Here is a 19,333-nt window from a genome sequence, read left to right on the forward strand (position 1 = left end):
TGGTTTCTTATTATGATTAATTTATGTAATATATTAACTATTAATAATAAAAAAATAATATAGAAGAAGTATAAATAGAAACTAGGTAAGTTTTTTATTTTGATGTCTTTTTAATCGTATTGACGAAAACTTTCTAATGATATATTTTGTTATACAAAATACTTATTTTATTATAATTTAATGAATTACATAAATTAATCAGTTCTGTTTTGTTATGTTCGGTTCTGTTTATCAAATACTGAACAGTTGTTATGTCATGTTCTATCATATCTTGTCTAGATACCAAACACACCATTCACAACTATTTTTTTCTTCAAATAATTACCTATCTAATCATATCGTGGATTAACTTCCCATATAAAAAGGGGAATTCGATTTCTATTTTAACATACCACACACACAAATAATATGTGTGTTTATTAACGGTTTTGCCTTAAATTCTTGAGTACAAATTTAGATTATCCCAAAGTAAATTTCATAAACACACAAAGATGAAACAAGAATATTACTTACGGGAAATGATTTTGTTCCGATGCCCATTCCATATACCATAATATATATATATATATATATATATATATAGAGAGAGAGAGAGAGAGAGAGAGAGAGAGTTTGTTTCAAATACAACCCGTCACATTTGTACAACTAACGCAACCCAATAAATTGAGATATTTATGGAAATGATGAGAGTTCATTTATTATGATTTGAATATTTATGGAAGATGAATATGATTCATTAATTATGATCAATACCTTATATTAAGAAACAATCAAAACTTCTATAAAATCACATGTTAATCAAATGAAATGGACGGTTGAGATTGAGTTGTATTGATTGCACAAATGTCAAGGGTTGTATTATGACCAATCCCTATATATATATATATATATATATAATTAAAAAAAATGGGGTGGATGCCAGTGAAATGAAGGTGGTAAGCATTGAGGAAGCAGAAAATAAATGTTGCATTGATTGAACATCACTCGCATATTTTTTGCAGGAAGGGTATCCTCCTCAAAAGAACAAATGATTTCCCAAATATTTCCGAATCTCATTCCATTCAACCTTTTTCTTTTCTCATATATTTTCTTTATCTTTTTGTTGGTAATATCATTACATTAAAAATGGGTTATTTAGTATGTGGAGCCAAACGTCTTACCAAAATATATATATATATATATATATATATATCATGACTTTAAGTTTTAACACATGTATCATATAAAATAGTGTTATCATACCTTATTAGGACCAAGTTAAAAGAACCAACAATATCCCATAACGATCACCTGCTTTGCAGAAAGCCCGGAGTCACTGCATTTGAACCTCCGTAGTCACAATGAGATTTTTATTTATTCTTGGATTTGAACCTGAGACCTCCTAGTACTTTTGATCTTTTGAACTTTTTCTCTCTATATGTTACAGTACGGATGATCATTGACGTGAATTTATACAATGAGTTCACAACTTATTTCATATTTCGTCTTTAATTAAGCGGTTTTTTTCCTTGGTGTTTTGTTTTGAGCATACACATGAACAAAAATAAAATGCTTGTACTTATTCGTTGAAGCAAAATTTAAAAATTGGGACAACTAGAACCAATTATAGAGGATATTTCTTATTTTGGAATCTCAAAGGAATTGTTTTTCCAAATTTGATAAAATATTATCCTTTTTTGATGTAGAATATAAAAAATATATTTTCACTTTCAAGATTGAAAAAGAGAAATTAAATTCCATTTCTATGATATGTGAAGTGTCAAGATCAGGGAGTTTTAACAAAAATGTGTTTTCAATCGAATTAAAGTGGTATTGATGTAGTTTGCTCAAAGTCTGATAACATGGTTTAGAAAAGTCCGAGCCAATCTGGAGTGGACAAGATGAAGACTGTGCTCCGATAAGTGGTCTAGTCTAAGGGGTTGTTTGGTTGATATTTCATTAAGTCGTGTATGAATAAAGTTGTTTGTGTGAATTAATCTGTCTGTGTAGATTGGTAAAGTTTTTGTTGGGGAGGTTTTTTATGGATGAAAAGAATGTGTTTTTGGATTAGGAGGAGCAAATTTGGAAAACCTGACTTTCTACATAAAGTTCTCTCCTAGAAGCTTACTAAGTAAGTCATTTTCTATATCATTCAGTTACTACTAAACAATAATGTATAGCTAATTGAACAAGTTGTAAGTCTCATTAAGCTCATGAAGTTGTTACCAAACAGAGCCTAAATAAAGCCCGGACTGGTGGAGGTACGAACCATTTTCGTCTGGTCCAGGACTTATGTGTTCCCAAAAAGGTTTATTTTTATCCGGTCCAACTAAAAATATATTATTCTATGAATTAAGGAATGTTAGTCTGAACTGATGGCATGATGGTTCGGTCTTTATCTGATTCGTTGAAATGGGTCCAAATGTCTATCTCTAGATCCAATTATCAAATTTATCTAAGTGTTTGAATAATCGTAGCGTCATGTCAAGTTGCTAACATGCCAAATCATGTTCTCAGGCTTAATGCGTATATATATTGTTGCATTACATACAAAAAGATGCAAAAAGAAAACGACATAATCATTTAATTTGATTTTGGAATTGAATTCGTTTCATCGGACAACAAATAAATTGGTCTATAGAATATGTTATATATTTACAGTTGTAATATCAACATAAACTTCATAAGACAACGTAACGAGCTCAAGATAACGACACACTAAGTGGAGGATGCCTTATGCCACTTGAGTCGTCCAAGCACTCATAAAAGATGTGTCAAAGTGTTCTTTTTGTAATGGTACAAATGTAGGCTTAATTATCAACTATTTGCTCTTTTTGACTTGTCTGTAAGACGTTCGATGCATATTGCATTGATTAAGTAGGCAATATTCGCACTAATTAAATGTTTCGTAGAGTTTATGCATGCTAATTTCTAACGATTTGTGTCTTTTGCCCCCTAAAACATCTATATGTACAAATAGTTCCGAACCTTCATACATCAAAGTCAACTATATTCGCATAGTACAAATTGAACGTGTGCATCTACTCTCTCTCTCTCTCAAGAGTCAAGACGATTCTTGAATTATATGCATAAACGTAAAGTAAAAGATGGAAGTAATTTTCTGTGGTTCAAATGTTAGACGTGGTGTACATGAAGATATTTTTATGTGAATGAAATACGTTAGTGTTACGTTTCATACGTAGGTTTTGGTTTTTTAATCAATGAGTAGTCTGATGTTATTTCTTATCTTTTAGTAATCATTGTAAGATATTAATATGTTTTTCTAATCGCCGTAAATATTTGATCAAGAATCAAATATTTTGTTGAAACATATGAAATATCATTAAATATAAAATATATGGTATAGTTTTTTTACTACTGTATTTATAAAAATTGTGCACAATCAATTATGAAGATTCTCATAAAACGAACAAAAATATTAGAGAATATTGATATTACAAGTCATAACACCCGTAATTTTCAAAGAACAGTCGGGAGAACAATTGGGGAATAGTCAGAGAACGGTCGGACGAATGTTTAGGATGAGCATGGGAATGGCCCCAACCCTTCGGGGAACCCGTTCCACCCCCTTCGGTCGTGGATGGGAATGGGGACGGTATAACACTCTCTGCCCCGCTCCTTACCCATTATAATATATATATATATATATATATATATATATATAATTTATATTACTTATTTCAACTAAATTTGTAGTTCATAATTTTCTATTTTCTAATTAGGTTTAGAATATAAAATTGTTAATTTTTTTAAGTTTGTAATATTTTGGATGTTAAGTCAAAATACAATTGTTCAATATGTTTTGGATATTACTCAATATGTTTGGTACGTATGATGTTAATATTTTGGAGTAAATTGAATTTCTTTTGGTTTTAGTGTGATTAATTATTATATGATGTGATTTTTTGGTATTAAATCGAATTCCTTTTGATTTTAGGTTTATTAGAAATAAGTAAAATTTTAAAAATATGTAATGTCTTACATATTTGATTTAAAATAACTTACATAAACTGGGAAAAAAATCTCCGTTTCCCCGTTTGGGATCCCATTCCCGTTGAGGATGGGGTGGGGATGTGATCATATTCGTCGGCAGGGATGGGGACGAAGATGAGGGATCGGGGATCGAGGTCTTCGCCACATTCCCGTGCATAGTTCTAGAAACTGATGGAAAACGGTCAAAAAACGGCTGGTCCGGAAACCCTGGCATGGACCGGACGACCTAAGTAGCCCCAAACGTCCAGATCAGTTTTTAAGCCAATTTTCTAGGATTCCTCCAATTTATCCTCCCTCACTCCATCTTCTCTCTTCCATGGATATTTTGGTCCATGTGAGGTCGATTTTTGGGAAGGTTTTGGAGCAAATGGAGAGTGGTTCTTAAGAATTAAAGATCTAAGGAAAAAGATGCAAAGTTTTCAGGAGGTAGCTTCTTTTGGGTATTTTAATCTATATATTTGGGATTCTTGACGGGTTGTAAAATATTTGGTGTCTCTTGGTTTGAATGTTGTTCTTAGGGAGCTTAGCTTGTGGAACTCAAATCTTCATTTTGGAAGCTAAAGATTTGGATTTAAAATTTAGATTTAATCTAACCTAGCAATGTGAGTTCAAATTGTTTTGTGAAAATTTTGTACATGCCAAAAATGTACATTTTAAAGTTTTAAAGTAGTTTCTTTGATATTTATCAAATGTTGTTGAGTATTTGGTGAAATTACATCTTTAGTACAGTTGATTTTATAAATCTTGAGAAATGTTTATATTTGGGGATTTTGGACATTTGAATAATTAAATCATAAGAAGCGTAATCTTTTGACGATTTATTAAATAAATAGTTTATTTGACTTGATTTTATAAATCGTGTAGGAAATACATATTATTAGGTTATGAAACATGTTGGAAGTATACGTTGTATGATTTTATTTGGAAGATGATTTGTTCCAACCAATGATGGATAAGTAAGAGGCTTAATGTTTGTTAAGTGCATTTTATGCACCGAACTTTGTAAATTTTAGTTGTGTCTTTTATGCATTTTGGTCCTTTCGTGCCATTTTATTGTTCTTTTCCGTTTCTTTCGCTAATCACGGTTGGAAATTCTTTCGGGGATAGTTTTTATGCTTTTGGTATGCATTTTTGTATAGATTATGCTTAGTTTTAAAGACGAGAAGAGTGAAGGCATGCTCAAAGTGATTAAAGAAAAGATACATCAAGGGAATGTAGAAGGTGAAGCCGAGAACGAAGATAAGAAGAAGATAATCCAAAGTGAAGAACATAAGCCATTAGAAGAGAAATTGGAAGGACGTATTTGCTGCCCATGCTTCCCTAGTGCAAAAGTCTGTTTGCCAGACGTAAAGAAAATGCCTTAATTCTTGATGGAAGTTTCTGCCACGATTTCATGGGAGTGAAGATTTTTTCACGGTCTGGAACAAAGCTTTATTTGATGTTGCACTTTCACATGCGTGAAAGATTATTCCTGACCGTGAAAGTCGGCTAGACTTAATTTATTTTGGGCTTTTCTTGTGGGCTTTTTGGCTTGCTTTCTTCTCCTGAAACAAAGCTTTATGAATCTTGTTAAGTGCATTTTATGCACCTAATTTTCTTAGGTTTTAGTTGCATTTTGCATTTAGATTAACCGTTTGCATCTAGCTTTTATTCGATATTTAGTTAATTTCCTTTTAATCTTCGTGGGGGTAGGGCTTTGGATATTTTTACTGTTTTGTGCACTGTTTTTGACAGGATTGATTCGTTTAATCGATGATGTTGAATCGAGCTTTGAAAATAGAGAAATTAGAAGACAAATGGTGCAAGAATGTGGATAAAATGTGAAGAAGTCAAGTGAAGTGAAGTAATTGGATATGGGTGATCAATTGCAAATCAATGAGCCCAACAACAAAGTCAAGGCCTTTATCATGGAGCCCAAAGAAAGAAGAGGAATTCTACACGGTCAAAAAGCAAATTTTAGAAGGAAAACAACATGGACATGTAGAAATGGAATGCAAATCAACATGATCGTGCATGGCGCCTAGAAGTTTTCAAGCCCGCTCTTTTCAAGGGGTATTTTGGTAATTTTGTCTTGTGGGTATAAATACATCCTGTAGGGTTGTGTAGAGGGTGTGGCCAATCATTTGAGTGTGCTCCCATTTTGATTTTTTCTCTTATTCTTCCCTTTTCTTCGCAGCGAATTTTAGGTTTAGGATTCTTTTGATTTTAACGTTTGGTTCCTAATCTTCTTCCTTTTAGCATTTTAGTATCAGATTTCAATTAATATAATTTTCTATGTGAGTTCTTAGGTTTTTTTGCTATTTTGGAGAATTTACTTTTTCATGGATTGAACTCTGACCTCAAGTCAAGTCGGGGAATCGCATGTGATCCTACACATGATATTAGTATAAAATCATATGTGATTCGATCGTTTTACTTATTATTTTATTTAGTTATTATTTCTCTATAAACCTGACTCTTAGTTTATAAGTGGATGTCGTAGTATTTACGTTGGATGTTCATATATTATAAAAAGGAAAGAAAAACGTTGAACAGGGCTGGGATAGGAAGAAAGTGGGCCCATTGGGCCTGATAAAAGGTCCAGGGAATCAAACACGGAGCATATGAAACGACATAAAATGAAAAGTTATGGGCCGTTTACCAAATACTTACCCGGTAAGCGATTATCGGTAAATTTAGCACTATCATTTACTTACCAGGTAAGATTTTAGTCCACTAAAAGGTATCATACGCAATAATTTAACTAGTAAGAGTCGTCGTCCTCACTTACCGGGTAAGACTATTATTCTTTGTCTCGTTCTTACCGGATAAGATTTTTTGTCCTTACCATATTCATCCGGTAAGATAATGTAATTCACTTATCCGAGTAAGCGTTTGGTAAACAGCCGTTTAGTAGTTGTATAATTTTACCCATCTGTTCAATATACCTCACTCTGATTGATTATTCTCCACGACAAGCCTCATTCTCAGAGCTTATGAAAGATATAACCCTTTGCCAAAAAGTCTTCCTGCTTATTCATATTTACATACAAAATGCGAGAAAACGCATATCCTAACTCCAGACTCGGATACACATTCTCGACTTTATATATTTAAATATAATATACACACAAAACTAGAGAGATGCTTATGCTTATGCTTATGCTAAACTAACCAGTATTCCTCATCCCAGCTGCAATGCCGTTTATGGTGATAAGCAGTGCATCTCGAAGTTTATGGTTCTCGGTATCACTTCTCAACCTTTTCAAGATCTCCACCTGCATCATGTTAAGTGGATTCAGGTAAGGAAGCCTACTCTCGATCAGCATTCTCAGACTCTTGTTGTTCGCAGATAGCTTCTCGTGCCCGGTTACAACCAGCACGTATTTCTCTGTTGTCATAAGCTCGTTCCTTAGTTGATCACCCAGCCCCCTCCTACTCGCAGATACAAGCACTTCATCATAGTGTTTCACAATCGGAACATCTGCTTTTCCCAGAACCATCTCTATGAGATCCAATGTCGATTGAAAGAAAGGCCATTCTTTATAAGCAGCTTTTAACTCCTCTGTATGTCCCATCTCACAGACGCCCTTTAACCCGGCTCCCACTCCTAGCCAAGCAGGAAGAACGAATCGTGTTTGTGTCCATGCAAATATCCATGGGATGGCACGCAGGTGTCCAATTCCGACAGAAGTTTTCCTCCTCGTTGGACGGCTACCGATGTTTAGGTTTCCAAGCTCAGCTTGTGGGGTCGCCTCTTGGAAGTAAGTAAGAAATTCTGGGTTTTCGTAAACTGTGCTTCGGTAGCTTTTACAACTGATTTTTGAGATATCTTCCATAAGGTTACGCCAATTTTCATCCCTTGGAGGTTTCGGGGGACGAAGGGTGGCAAGAAGCACAGCTGTTGTGTACACCTCTAACTGTCGTACAGCTATTCCTGGCAGCCCAAACTTGGCCTGCACCATTTCTCCCTGTTCAGTTGACCGAAGTGTACCCTGCAAATGCAAGCAAAAGAACGAACGTTAGACAAAGCAGAAACAGAATGGCTAAAAAAATTGGATTTCAGAAGCTAGATTCAGATAAGAAGATACCATTACGGAACCAGGTGGCTGGGATTGAATAGCAAGGTGTGTAGGACCACCACCACGGCCGATACTACCTCCACGGCCATGGAACAGAGTGACTTTAATACCAAACTCTTTGCATGCAGCTACAACGTCTTCTTGAGCTTTGTAAAGTTCCCAAGCAGCAGCAAACCTCCCTGCATCTTTACCAGAATCAGAGTATCCAACCATTACCTGCATAAATTGCGAATAAGGTTAACAGCTTCTAAAAACTAGTGCATACAACATATTTCAATGATTGTCATCCTATACCTCTTGGTGTCCACTGTGATTCTTTATGATGTGGTCACGATACCAATCAATCGATAATAATCTCCTTATCACTGCGCCAGCACCCCTCAAATCCGTCACAGTTTCAAACAGAGGGACCACGCGCAACCTATTTTAGAGAGGAAAATTCATTTATGAGAACATAAATCCACATGGACGATAGAGGAAGTGAAAGTGGAGCCTTACATCCCACCAACACATGGTCTGCCTTGCTCCCCAGCAACAGCAAGACGAGCATCTTTCTGCAGAAGCTCCACCGCAAGGACATCACTTGCCTGTCAAGTGAAGAGGAGAGGATAAATCTTTTATTGATTGCAAAAGTCAGATAAGTTAGGAGAAATGAGAGCATATGATGGAGAAAAGAATTATCAAATTTGTATGCATCATACATTTGAGGCCATGGAAATCACATATGCTCCAAGTGAATCACTTCCCAGCTCTGCAGCAATATGGAAGGTGTCCAGGACTTCTTTTATTTCAGAAGAAACCTGATAAAACAAAAATCAGGAATATATACAATTAACAAGTGCGATTCAAACTGATGCTAGGAAACAGAATGATAATAGTGTACACATGATCGGCTCAAGGAAGCCTTGTATAGAATGTAAATAATAGTAACAGATACCTGCCCAAATTTATATCCAAAAGGGAGAGAGAAGCTACTTCATACAGTAACTAGGGACTATTAAAACCTAAAGTTTAGAACAAATTGTGGGCCAAACTCCTTGATTTATGGCCTGCAACATCCATAGAGGAAATGTTAATCAGCTATTACCTCTATAGTTGGTGGAACAAGAGGCCTCTTCCCCTTTAGCTCTCTTGCTAGAAACTCGAGTTTTTTTCCTTCATCCCATTCACTGTACTTGCCCATACCAAGATAATTGGTGACTGCATCAAGAGTCTCCGAATGTCTACCTGATTCCTGTCGCATCTCAAAAGTGTAAAACCAATGTGGTGGTGTCATCGACCTAAATATGGAACAGAACAAACCTGACGTAGGTCAAGCTTCATTAAAACCATCCCAAAGACAGAAACTCTTCTTATTAAGTCAGCAAGCCGGCCATCAGCTAGAATTCCCGACCCGCAGGATTGCTGTGGCAATTACAATTTTAACATCAGATTCACAATGAAGTCATTGGAAATACAAAATGATAAAGAAAGGAAAAAACTGAAAAAAGGCGACAGAGAGTTTAGGGAAGAGGTAAGCTGATGGAATTATGAATAAAAGAAAATACAAAATGATCCAGGGAGAATCTCTCTCTCAATGCAACATGCAAAGAGCCAATACAACTGAAAATACTAATGACATGCATAATACGTATCCCCTCCTTCCCTTTTAAAAGAGACTAATAACTAACTTTCTAGCCACTTTCCACAATTGCTCTTTTAGCCCTTCTAGAATAGACTTTCCACTCTCTTGGCTTATTCTCATTAGACTTAATGATTTCTGGGTTCGTATCAAGATCACTGTGTTTTCTTATTTTTCATATTTTTCAGAGTTTTGACTTTTCATTGGAGAGTGGGGTCAAAGCCAGCTAGTGGGTGAAAGTGACAAAAAACTTTGTATCATACCAGAGATTCATAGCATAGAAGGAGTGGTTGCAACAGCTGGTTTGGTGTGTCATAATAATCATTAGGATCCATGTCACATGGAAGATCTTCAAGAAGCTGCTCTAACCGCCTTCGGGTCTTCATAAGCTGGACCAACATGAAAATTTTCATATCATACCGTCCCTCACAAGAAGAATGCAATTAGATACATTACAAAAGAAAGAAGCAGTTCAAAAGCATTACTTCCTGGTATATGAAAATTTACCGATACTTGTTACTGTATGTATGATGCAGAAAGCTAGAAACTGCAGAGTCTAAGATGATCATTTTGACACACCTCTTTTCAGTTGCTCATTACAAAGCTACTGATATATATATATAAGCTATGACAAATTCTAAATAGAAAATTAAGTTTTAAATAACTGAAATAATGATATCCGAGTAGCAGCTAAAAAGATCTCTGCCTCCGTGATGTATTCCTAACTTTATTTTCTTTTTAGAAAATATCTTATTTCATGTATTCTTTTTTCTTTCAGGGTCCAAATTCTATTGGAGTAAACTAGTGAGTATTATAAATTTATTGCTCAACAGACCTCTCTATGGATCGTTAACTATCTACCAACAAGGTGCTACCTCATGGATGGACAGAACACGACTGCAGGTGATATCAACTGGAATGAAGCAAAGCTATATAATTTAAGAGTACCTTTTCTTTTACGTCCCCAAGAATGATTCTGTAGGGAGAAATCGTAGATTTCTGAGGCATACTTGGTTCAAGAAGCCTCTGGAAGCTGGCTCTTCCTACTTGTGATTCAGCAAACATTTTCCTCTGAGCAAGGAGTTGAGATCCTTTTGGTGTCGTAGGTTGAGATGGATTCCCACTTCCTTGCAATTTCTGAGAATTTTGGCTTGAAGTTGGGGATGAAGTAGCTTGTTCATCCTGCAATTTGCAAATCATGATTCACTCAGGGAGAAAAAGTATGTTCTGATGCTAGTGGGAGGAGGGTATAGTATGAATGTACTAAAACCAGGGTACATCTCAGTATCAGCTGTGCTTTACCTTGTTTTTCAGGCGCTTGTACTCGGACCCAGGAACATCTAATTGAGGACAATGTGATTCCACCTTATTGCATTCTAGGAAGCAATTAAAAGGTAAAACTATATTATTTTAGAGAGACAGAAAGTATGAAATATGTTTATGGTTTTCAACAAGCATTTCAGCAAAGTAACGAAAAGTAAATACAAAAGAGCATGGTTATCAAATATCAACTGACCAAAAAGTTCCTATGGGTGTAGAGGAGACACAGCATGCCCTGAGCTCTACCTTACATGTGATCTCCTCTCAGGCTTTCACACATAACTGCCATTGGACAGACAGAACCATACTATGACTTCAAAATGCACTACAGGGATGCAGGAATGGCAGCAAGGAAGAATAGATAATGATAACATGAAAACCAACACTTTTTTACACCAAGTCTATCAGCTTAAGCTGGAAAATAATTCCAAAAATCTAAACCATGTTTACCACTAATTTACCAATAGAGAAGTATAAACTTCTTTTTGGGGCCATGAAACTTGTTCAAACACTCCAATTGCCTTGAACAATTTGTGTTGTTATAATCTCTCTTTGGATAAAGGATCTAGAGTTAATAGTGCACAGAAATTAATATTTAATAGATTGAGGAAACTTCTAACATAATCCTTTCAGATATGTACAGGAAATATTTGGTCGTAGCAGGTCATCAAAGATGAAACTAATTATAGCAGTCCTAATGCAGTAGGGAAGAACACAAGGGAATAGAATTCATTCATTGCATTCGAAGAACCCAGGGCATGCGGTATTGGAGTACTATAGTGGTAAACTATGAAGCACAAGGAAACTAGGCAGTTACAGAGGCGGTCTCCTTTTCAACCTTATAGTGAACCCAATGACAACATCCAATACAGACTATACAAAATGGGAGACTAAAATACATTATTTAGGAGAAGCCTCCACAAAAGAAATGATTGGTAAACATATTACCTGTATGTGAGGGCACATCAGCACCAGAAGGCAGTTGTGTAGGTAAGCACTGAACATTGTGACACTTTGGCTGACTACGGGTCTGAGTAAGGTTCCAACTCTGATGTCGATCCTCTTCGGAGTTCTCTGAACGAAATTTGCCAACTTACTTCATTAGCAGACAAGTACTCAAGCACCTCCCTTCACAGTGAATAGAATATAATGTCTATGTTGAAGCAATAAGCAACATTTTGAGGCTATCAGAAAACATATATGGTGGACCTTTTCGAAGAATATCATGTAACAAACTTGCGAGTCTGTCACTACAATGGTTCATAGAAAGTTCGAATCTAAGGTTGTCAACCTCCCGTGTGTAAAGATCAATAGCCATCCATCTTGATAGAAGAGAGACATCTTTTGTCACCTGCACAATTAACACAGGTACTTTAGTGTACTGGTCGGACAAGGTAGACTAATGCGAAAATGGAACCATTGATCACTCTACGCACAGAAGTATGTTTAACGTATTATAAATGGTTGCTGCAGTATCTGATTGGTGCAGAACAAAAAAGAACATTCTTGTTGCCACCTAGGACCAAGGCTGGCATCCATCTCAAACATCACCCTCACAACTTTCTTTAAACAAGATTTTTTGAAGAAACATGTGCACATAAACACACACACACAACTTTGTTGAATGAATCCAATGAGACGCCTTTAGTACCTGATTTGTTATGATTAACAATTTAATTAAGTCAAACTGGAAGCATTTGTTGAAGTCCAAGTAATCAGTCCACCGTCTTCTAAGCTGGCCTTCTTGAACACTACATTGATGGACACATTCATCCTATATCAAGGATTTATGTTCCCTAGTGTCATATGCAGCTATATCTTCTACGTCCTGAACCCTGATGTATGGGAAGATGATAAACCTTATTCACAGTCAGACACTACTCCATAACCTAGTCATCTCTTGCACATGGCCACTCAATCAAAGAGTTACACTTAGATGGTAAATGAAAATGGACATCTGCAACAGATTTCTACACTAACATAACATCCACAGATAGAAACGTGTTCAGAAACATTTTATAACGATTTATAAAACAAATATCATGTGAGGTAAATCAAGTTATATTGAAGGCAAAAAGATATAATGTTCAGCACCCCAAAGTAGTGACAACCAAGAGACCTTGACACTCAACGGATATCCAAGAAAACAAACTTTAAAGAAAGGTTGGTAGTCACATTTTCTATTCACTTTAAAGCATTGATGAGAAACAACCCATTGAAATGCAGAATTGCACAAATATTCAATAGGTGTAGTTTATAATTAATTACCAACAGAAACAACAAATTAAGGAGAAACAGACAACTCTAGATGTATTTTAAATTCAAACTATATCAAAAATTGATTTAGCAAGTGAAAAGGTTCTGTCTGTTTTTTTCTATGTAGAATTGGTAAGTAGTGGCGTACATGAATCACATAATCACCAAACAAGCTAATCAGTCTGTTCTGGAAAAAGGGTGGTACCCCTGGAAAATTTATTTAACAAAAATAATAATAAATACACCTAACCGACCTGGTACTACCAAACATATAATCAATCTTCATCATAGTCAACAGATTTTCCTGTCGAAGCCTTAACCCCACTGGGATCCATGACAACGTACTACACACACTCCAAGCATAGGTTAATCACTAAATGTGCAGAATGTACATACGCTTTTGTTGCATATAATTCTCCCCAACAAACAATTGAGATTTCTTCCAAGTAATTTGTCTTAAAACACATAAATTAATTGATATTATCCCCGAGAGCTTTTCAACTTATTTTTGAATATTGAAATCAAACTTTAGTTAAAAGCTGAAGTTAAAACCTGACCTTTGCTGTGACATTCGGATTTCCATCTCTATCACCCCCCATCCAAGACCCAAATTTTATTGGAGTGCATGTCAAAGGAAGTGGCCTCCCAGTATGCTGGCAGACAGAAGAGAAGCTTATAGGAGACTGAAGTTGACATAAACACAGGACACTCACATCAGATGATCTAGGGATGCAGACTCAAATAGTACCTTTTTGAGAGCATTGCTGACTCGTCGTAGGTAATGAGGTATTGCTTTCCAAAGGGACTGCTCGATATAGTTTAAGCCTATTTATACAAATAATCAAACAACTTCATCCTTCTTGGAAGAATCCATATATCAGTTGTACCTTATAAAAACCAAAATGTTTACCAGATCTAGCCTCATCTACTGGTGTTGGCTTGTGGCGTCTAAGTTCATCTGTCTGCCATATAGAAGTTATCTCTCTCGCCTACAAAACGAAACAAATTATGGATCATCCAAAAGATAAACAAGAGTGAGCTCTTTCCTTTTTTTTTTCCTCCTTCGCACAAGTTAAAAGAGAAAAGCACCAGATCTTCAATCAGTGTGTCTTGATCTTCCTGTGTAAGATCTTTGCGGTCATTAACCTCCAACAGATGCTGCAAAAATCAACAAAGTGAACTCAAGTTATTATTACCTGGTGACATAAGAAAAAAACTTGATGTAAACAATCACTTGAACAACTCACAGCAATTCTAAGGTGTTTATATTGTAGAGTACGTCTGTTAATTTGGGTGGGATGTGCAGTGAGGACTATCTCAACCTCCTGTATCAAAAAAGAAAAACCACAAACAATGCAAGTGAAGTCTGCTGTATGTCTATATGTATGCCTTAAATACATACTACAGAATTGGAAAAAGAAGGCATAAAAGTATTTAAACCAGAGAAGATACCGCTAAATCACACCTGGTTGCACATGGTGTCATACAGCACATCAGGAGAAAGCCCACCTTGAATCAGTTGATTGAAAGTATCATCACAAGATTTTGAGACTAGTGCAACATTCTTTCCCTTACGCGACCTGCAAGTGAGATGTTCTGCTACAATAAAGTGTGACTTTCATTTGGCTAGAAACCCAATCAAACAGGGGAAGCATGATTAAGAATTTAACCAAGTAAAATTACCATAGGTCAAAATGATTGGCTATCATTGTTAACGACAATATGAAATAGGTAGTAACAATCTAAGGACAAATTTAGGTTCCAAGGAAGGGTGCCTTCTACTTTAGTTAAAACATAATAGGTACGCTATCTGAAAGGGATTAGGATACTAGATGGAAGGTATGGCTCATGCTGATGTACCCTATGCATATACAGTATTACTTTTTAAATAGTCCACTTCTCTCACATTGCATAATTTAAATGTAAATGTTATGCACTGCCTGTTGCTGACGTGAATGAAAATTAATTGATAATTCACGGTGATGATTGATCGACATAAACCACCACTTCTCATATTAAGTTGGTCACTGTTAAAATTTAGTGACAAAGTGACTTTAGACGCCTTTAAACTAAGAATGGATGATGGAAATTACCTGTGATGGTTTTCAGCAATACCCATTAAACTAAGAAAATGACTGAAGGCTCTGGCAAGCTTCAAGGCTTCCTCTAATGTCATTTTCGATAATTCAGAAGCCAATTGTTTCTCAAGAAACTCTGCAGTGTTCTCAATCCCAGCTGCTCTTATAAGACATGCACTCTGCAAAAACAAACACGAATTTCAACATAAATTACTATTGTTATCGCTTACCAAAATAGCATATCCACTACTTCATGAGTGATATTTACAGACATAGCAATTAACATAAACAAAAAGAACCAATTCTGCGATTTCAGAAAACTACAATAGCCTGGTAAGCTACAAAAATAGCATTTCCTTATCAAAGCAAAACTGGATTCAACTCTACTCTCATAGCAAATCAAAGCATAATAACAAACACATTAATTACATGTTCTCATCTCCGAAAATACCTGCGAAGATGCCATTGATATTTCCATTCAACAAACCTCCCCCAATATCATAATAGTAACTTAACCATGGGCAAGCAAATAAATAATTTTAGTTTGAAATTTTGCCAAAAACACATTAAAAAAAGTTCAAATTTACATAGTATCATCATTGTTTAATTGCTATAATGATTTTGTTGTGATGAACTTTTCAAATTAATGATTAACAGAAACAATAATAATTTCTCTCTAAAATGAACAATAAATAAACCGATAAACACAGCGAAAATCTGCATCACACGTAGCATTTTTTTCAAATTGCTGAAACGATGAACATGGATGTAAAGAAAACAATAATAATCAGATATATTGAAGATGACCTGAGAGAGAGTACGAGTATGTTCGACTTTTTCCATAATAGTGTAGCCGACTTCTCGCTGAAGAACATCATTGAGAAGGCTAAAGAGAAGGCGGAGATCATCCTCGTAACTCTGAAACGATATCTCCTCTGCTATATCGTCCATGATGTCCGTCATCTTGTTCCTTTATTGTGCGAAACGCAAAGCGTTGATGGAGTTGCACAGAGACAGAGAGAGATGGCAATGATGGTGGTGGTGGTGGTGGTGGTGGTGGTGGAGGGGATGCGGAAATGGAATGTATGAATGTATAGTGTGGGGGAGGGTGTGGATGGATGCTTTTACGGTATCAAGCAACGACGAAGGGCACGGCGACATGTGGCTAGTCTGGCCGGGATGATCGGAGCGACAATCGGAGACCCACTCGGCGGTGAACACACTACGGAATCGGAGATTACTGGGTCAACCGGACGGAATCTGACCTATTTGACCACCAGATAAAATAATACCAATTTCGTAATTTCAAGAGTAAATTACATTCCTGGTCCATGTGGTTTTTTTTATTACTTTACCACCCTTCTAGTACTTGTGTATGCAAAAGCAGACACTTTGAGTCCCTTTCTTTACAAAATCTATTAATCCAGTACCTCAAGGGACATTTTTCTTAAAATGTTTTATGGAATGTTGTTATCTTTTTATCATTAATTCCCCGTTGACACCAACTCAAGATTCAAAATGGTGTTAAGGGTAGCGGTGAAGTCAAATCTTATACATCCAGTGAGGACATGGATTAAACATTGCACCCACCTCGCTTGGAGCAAGACGCATCCCCACCCCACTATCAGTCTTTATCTCCCACTCCAGCACACTTATACCGGTCACCTTCTCACGACTTGTCGACGACTTCCATCTCTATCCCACCTTCCATCCCTCTCTACTTTTACAAAAAAAAAAATATCTAGTAACCAAAGCTTTTGGGTCCAAGGTCGAGTTCATGATTCCAATTGTCCCGTCATTGGCAAAAGTGATTTAGGAGGGAAAAGAAAAAAGACTAAAGAAACCAAAATATCATTGATTTAACAAGGTTAAGAGACTCTTTTCTATTTCATTAGAAGAAGGGACTCAAAACGTGTAAAATGCATACCACAAGTACCGAGAGTGTAATTAATCCGTTTTAGGGACCTTGGTTATAGAAACACCAAAGCATAGGAACCATGTAATTTAAAGGGAAAACCTCATTTTCCACGTAAGTGTGCTTCTTTCGCTACAAGAGTCAAAATTGTTGGAACTGTTCGGATATCGAGAACGGACCAATGTCGCCGGCGCCGGAAATTGGGATTGCAATTTTTCTGTTGAAGGATGATAACAAAATACTGTTCGGCCGTCGTCTCGCCTCCTCAATAGGCGCCTACACCTTCGCCCTCCCCGGCGGCCACCTTGAGTTCGGTCAGTTCTATAAACCCCTTATCACGCCATTACTACATCCTGTTATTCGATTATGTCATTTAAGCTCTGATTTGAAGATGAATTGGAAATCAGACTTCAATTTTTGAAATATCATGCTAATCTATATCTATATAACGTTTTCTGATGAGTGATAACTTTTCACCCCGAAATCCATTCCTCTCGATTGCATATATGTGCAAAACTAGAAAGAAATCGTATACAACTAAAATATGGTATATCTATTCAGCATTAAATTTGCAAAATTCAGCGCAACTACAATGATTAAAGATGAACAATATGTAAAGCACGAAAACGATTGACATAAGATGAACTAGTTAGGTTTGGCAAATGATTTCAGAACTTTTGAAGGTCTAAATCGAAATTAACATCAAGTATCCCTTGAGTATGCATCAAAATTTATGATGGTAGTGATTTCAATTTAGAACAATTGTTTTCAATTATGAACAGAATTAATTCAATCATGGCATACCACATCTGACCAAAATATCAATATGAAGTGGAAGATTATGAGCAACTGGCGAAGGCTTGATAACTAGGGTGACCAAGCACAATACCATTTCATCATTCAATTAAAACCCCATAATTACCAACATATATGCTTTCTAATTAACATGATTTAGGAAGTTCATTATTCGAGTAGCTGCAACACCAACAGCTTTGTGATTTGGTTCAAATGGGATCCCAGGTGAAAGTTTTGAGGAATGTGCAGCAAGAGAGGTGAAAGAAGAAACTGGACTACACATCAAGAATATAGAGTTATTAACAGCAACCAATAACATCCTTCCCGATGCAGTGCATCTCGTTATTGTTTACATGCGTGCACATTTATCAGACCCAAGCCAAATACCTCATAACCTCGAGCCCGATAAGTGTGAGGGTTGGGATTGGTATGACTTGAAAAACCTACCTGAACCAATTTTTGGACCTTTGGGATTAATGCTGCAAGATGGCTTCAATCCTTTCCCTACCATTACCAACTCTAAAGAACCTTTTGCTTAGGTAGTTATGCAAATGGGTTTTTAAGATTAAACCCTCACATGTCACAAGTTTTATTTTCGCACAATAACCATGCGATAATATTAGTTCGTCTAGGTATTCTGTTGACATGGATTGGATAGAGTATTTGTGTTAGATTCATAGATCTTTGTAAGAAAATGTATCTTAGAACTTTGTGTTGAAGTCTATGCATATTTCAATCTACAAAGACGATGGGATTCGTCTTTTTGATCACCTTTCTTGTGTCTACAACCGATGAATTTGGACTCCTATATTGAATTTGTAAGAATATGTAAAACTTTATTAGATTACTCTTCAAAGGAGTAGTGCAGTAAATAATGAAGGTTCCAACATATGTCGAACATAAATGATCTGATTTTCCAAGTAGGGCTCTAACATAGTAACATGCCCCCTCCAACATAACCTAGACGCATCCAGATTGTCCTAAATCGGTAGACCTTTGCTCTAATATCATGTGAAAATACATACAACCTTACTCTTCAAAAGAACCCTTGAATAAAGAATGGAGGTTCCAATATATATTGAAATAGAAATGGTTCAAGTCTAGCTTACATGAGAGTTCGATTAAATTAGTTTTTAAGCTCTTGTTACTGAATATACAGTTTCCCTTTATTTTATTGTATTTTGTCATTAGTTATTCGAGCTTTTGATATGTGCATTTGGTGATATAATGTTGGAATTCAAGATAAAATGAATGGTCGTGTGAGAATAGGAGTTAACGTGAAAAGCATAAAAAG

The 19,333-nt window shown here is 36.0% G+C and overlaps 2 protein-coding genes across 3 annotated transcripts; one reads left to right on the forward strand and one right to left on the reverse strand.

The window, feature by feature from the left end:
• Positions 1 to 7,142: 7,142 nt before the first annotated feature.
• On the reverse strand, positions 7,143 to 16,292 carry LOC112523572 (phosphoenolpyruvate carboxylase 4). Of its 2 annotated transcripts, none has more exons than XM_025133234.1 (20): positions 16,137 to 16,292; positions 15,345 to 15,508; positions 14,717 to 14,831; positions 14,499 to 14,576; positions 14,341 to 14,409; positions 14,162 to 14,240; positions 14,000 to 14,076; positions 13,809 to 13,904; positions 12,205 to 12,346; positions 11,944 to 12,069; positions 10,978 to 11,051; positions 10,624 to 10,857; positions 9,939 to 10,064; positions 9,357 to 9,458; positions 9,142 to 9,288; positions 8,756 to 8,854; positions 8,553 to 8,641; positions 8,349 to 8,475; positions 8,064 to 8,270; positions 7,143 to 7,967 (listed from the first exon to the last, which is right to left on the reverse strand). In XM_025133234.1, the coding sequence occupies exons 1-20, from the start codon at positions 16,290 to 16,292 to the stop codon at positions 7,143 to 7,145; spliced, it is 3,132 nt and encodes a 1,043-aa protein (XP_024989002.1). The 2 variants fall into 2 exon arrangements, with proteins under 2 accessions (XP_024989002.1, XP_024989000.1); XM_025133232.1 differs by having other exon boundaries at positions 10,978 to 11,075; positions 11,944 to 12,087.
• A 1,038-nt stretch (positions 16,293 to 17,330) lies between these two features.
• Positions 17,331 to 18,850, forward strand: LOC112523366 (nudix hydrolase 1). The gene is made up of 2 exons (XM_025132945.1): positions 17,331 to 17,558; positions 18,265 to 18,850. Exons 1-2 carry the CDS (start codon positions 17,426 to 17,428, stop codon positions 18,576 to 18,578), a joined length of 447 nt encoding a protein of 148 aa, XP_024988713.1. The 5' UTR covers positions 17,331 to 17,425; the 3' UTR covers positions 18,579 to 18,850.
• The last annotated feature ends 483 nt before the right edge of the window (positions 18,851 to 19,333 follow it).

Source organism: Cynara cardunculus (assembly GCF_001531365.2).
Source record: "Cynara cardunculus var. scolymus isolate 2C chromosome LG 12, CcrdV1, whole genome shotgun sequence".
NCBI lineage: Eukaryota > Viridiplantae > Streptophyta > Magnoliopsida > Asterales > Asteraceae > Cynara > Cynara cardunculus.

Bases quoted from the DNA above. Each gene is read 5' to 3' on its own strand.
- LOC112523572 (XM_025133232.1), bottom strand. From the start codon at position 16,292: ATGACGGACATCATGGACGATATAGCAGAGGAGATATCGTTTCAGAGT. The intron at 14,410-14,498 runs GTGAGTTGTTCA...TGATTTTTGCAG, and splicing joins ATAAACACCTTAGAATTGCT to CATCTGTTGGAGGTTAATGA. The intron at 13,905-13,999 runs GTACTATTTGAG...TCTGTCTGCCAG, and splicing joins TCAGCAATGCTCTCAAAAAG to CATACTGGGAGGCCACTTCC.
- LOC112523366 (XM_025132945.1), top strand. From the start codon at position 17,426: ATGTCGCCGGCGCCGGAAATTGGGATTGCAATTTTTCTGTTGAAGGAT. The intron at 17,559-18,264 runs GTCAGTTCTATA...ATGGGATCCCAG, and splicing joins CGGCGGCCACCTTGAGTTCG to GTGAAAGTTTTGAGGAATGT.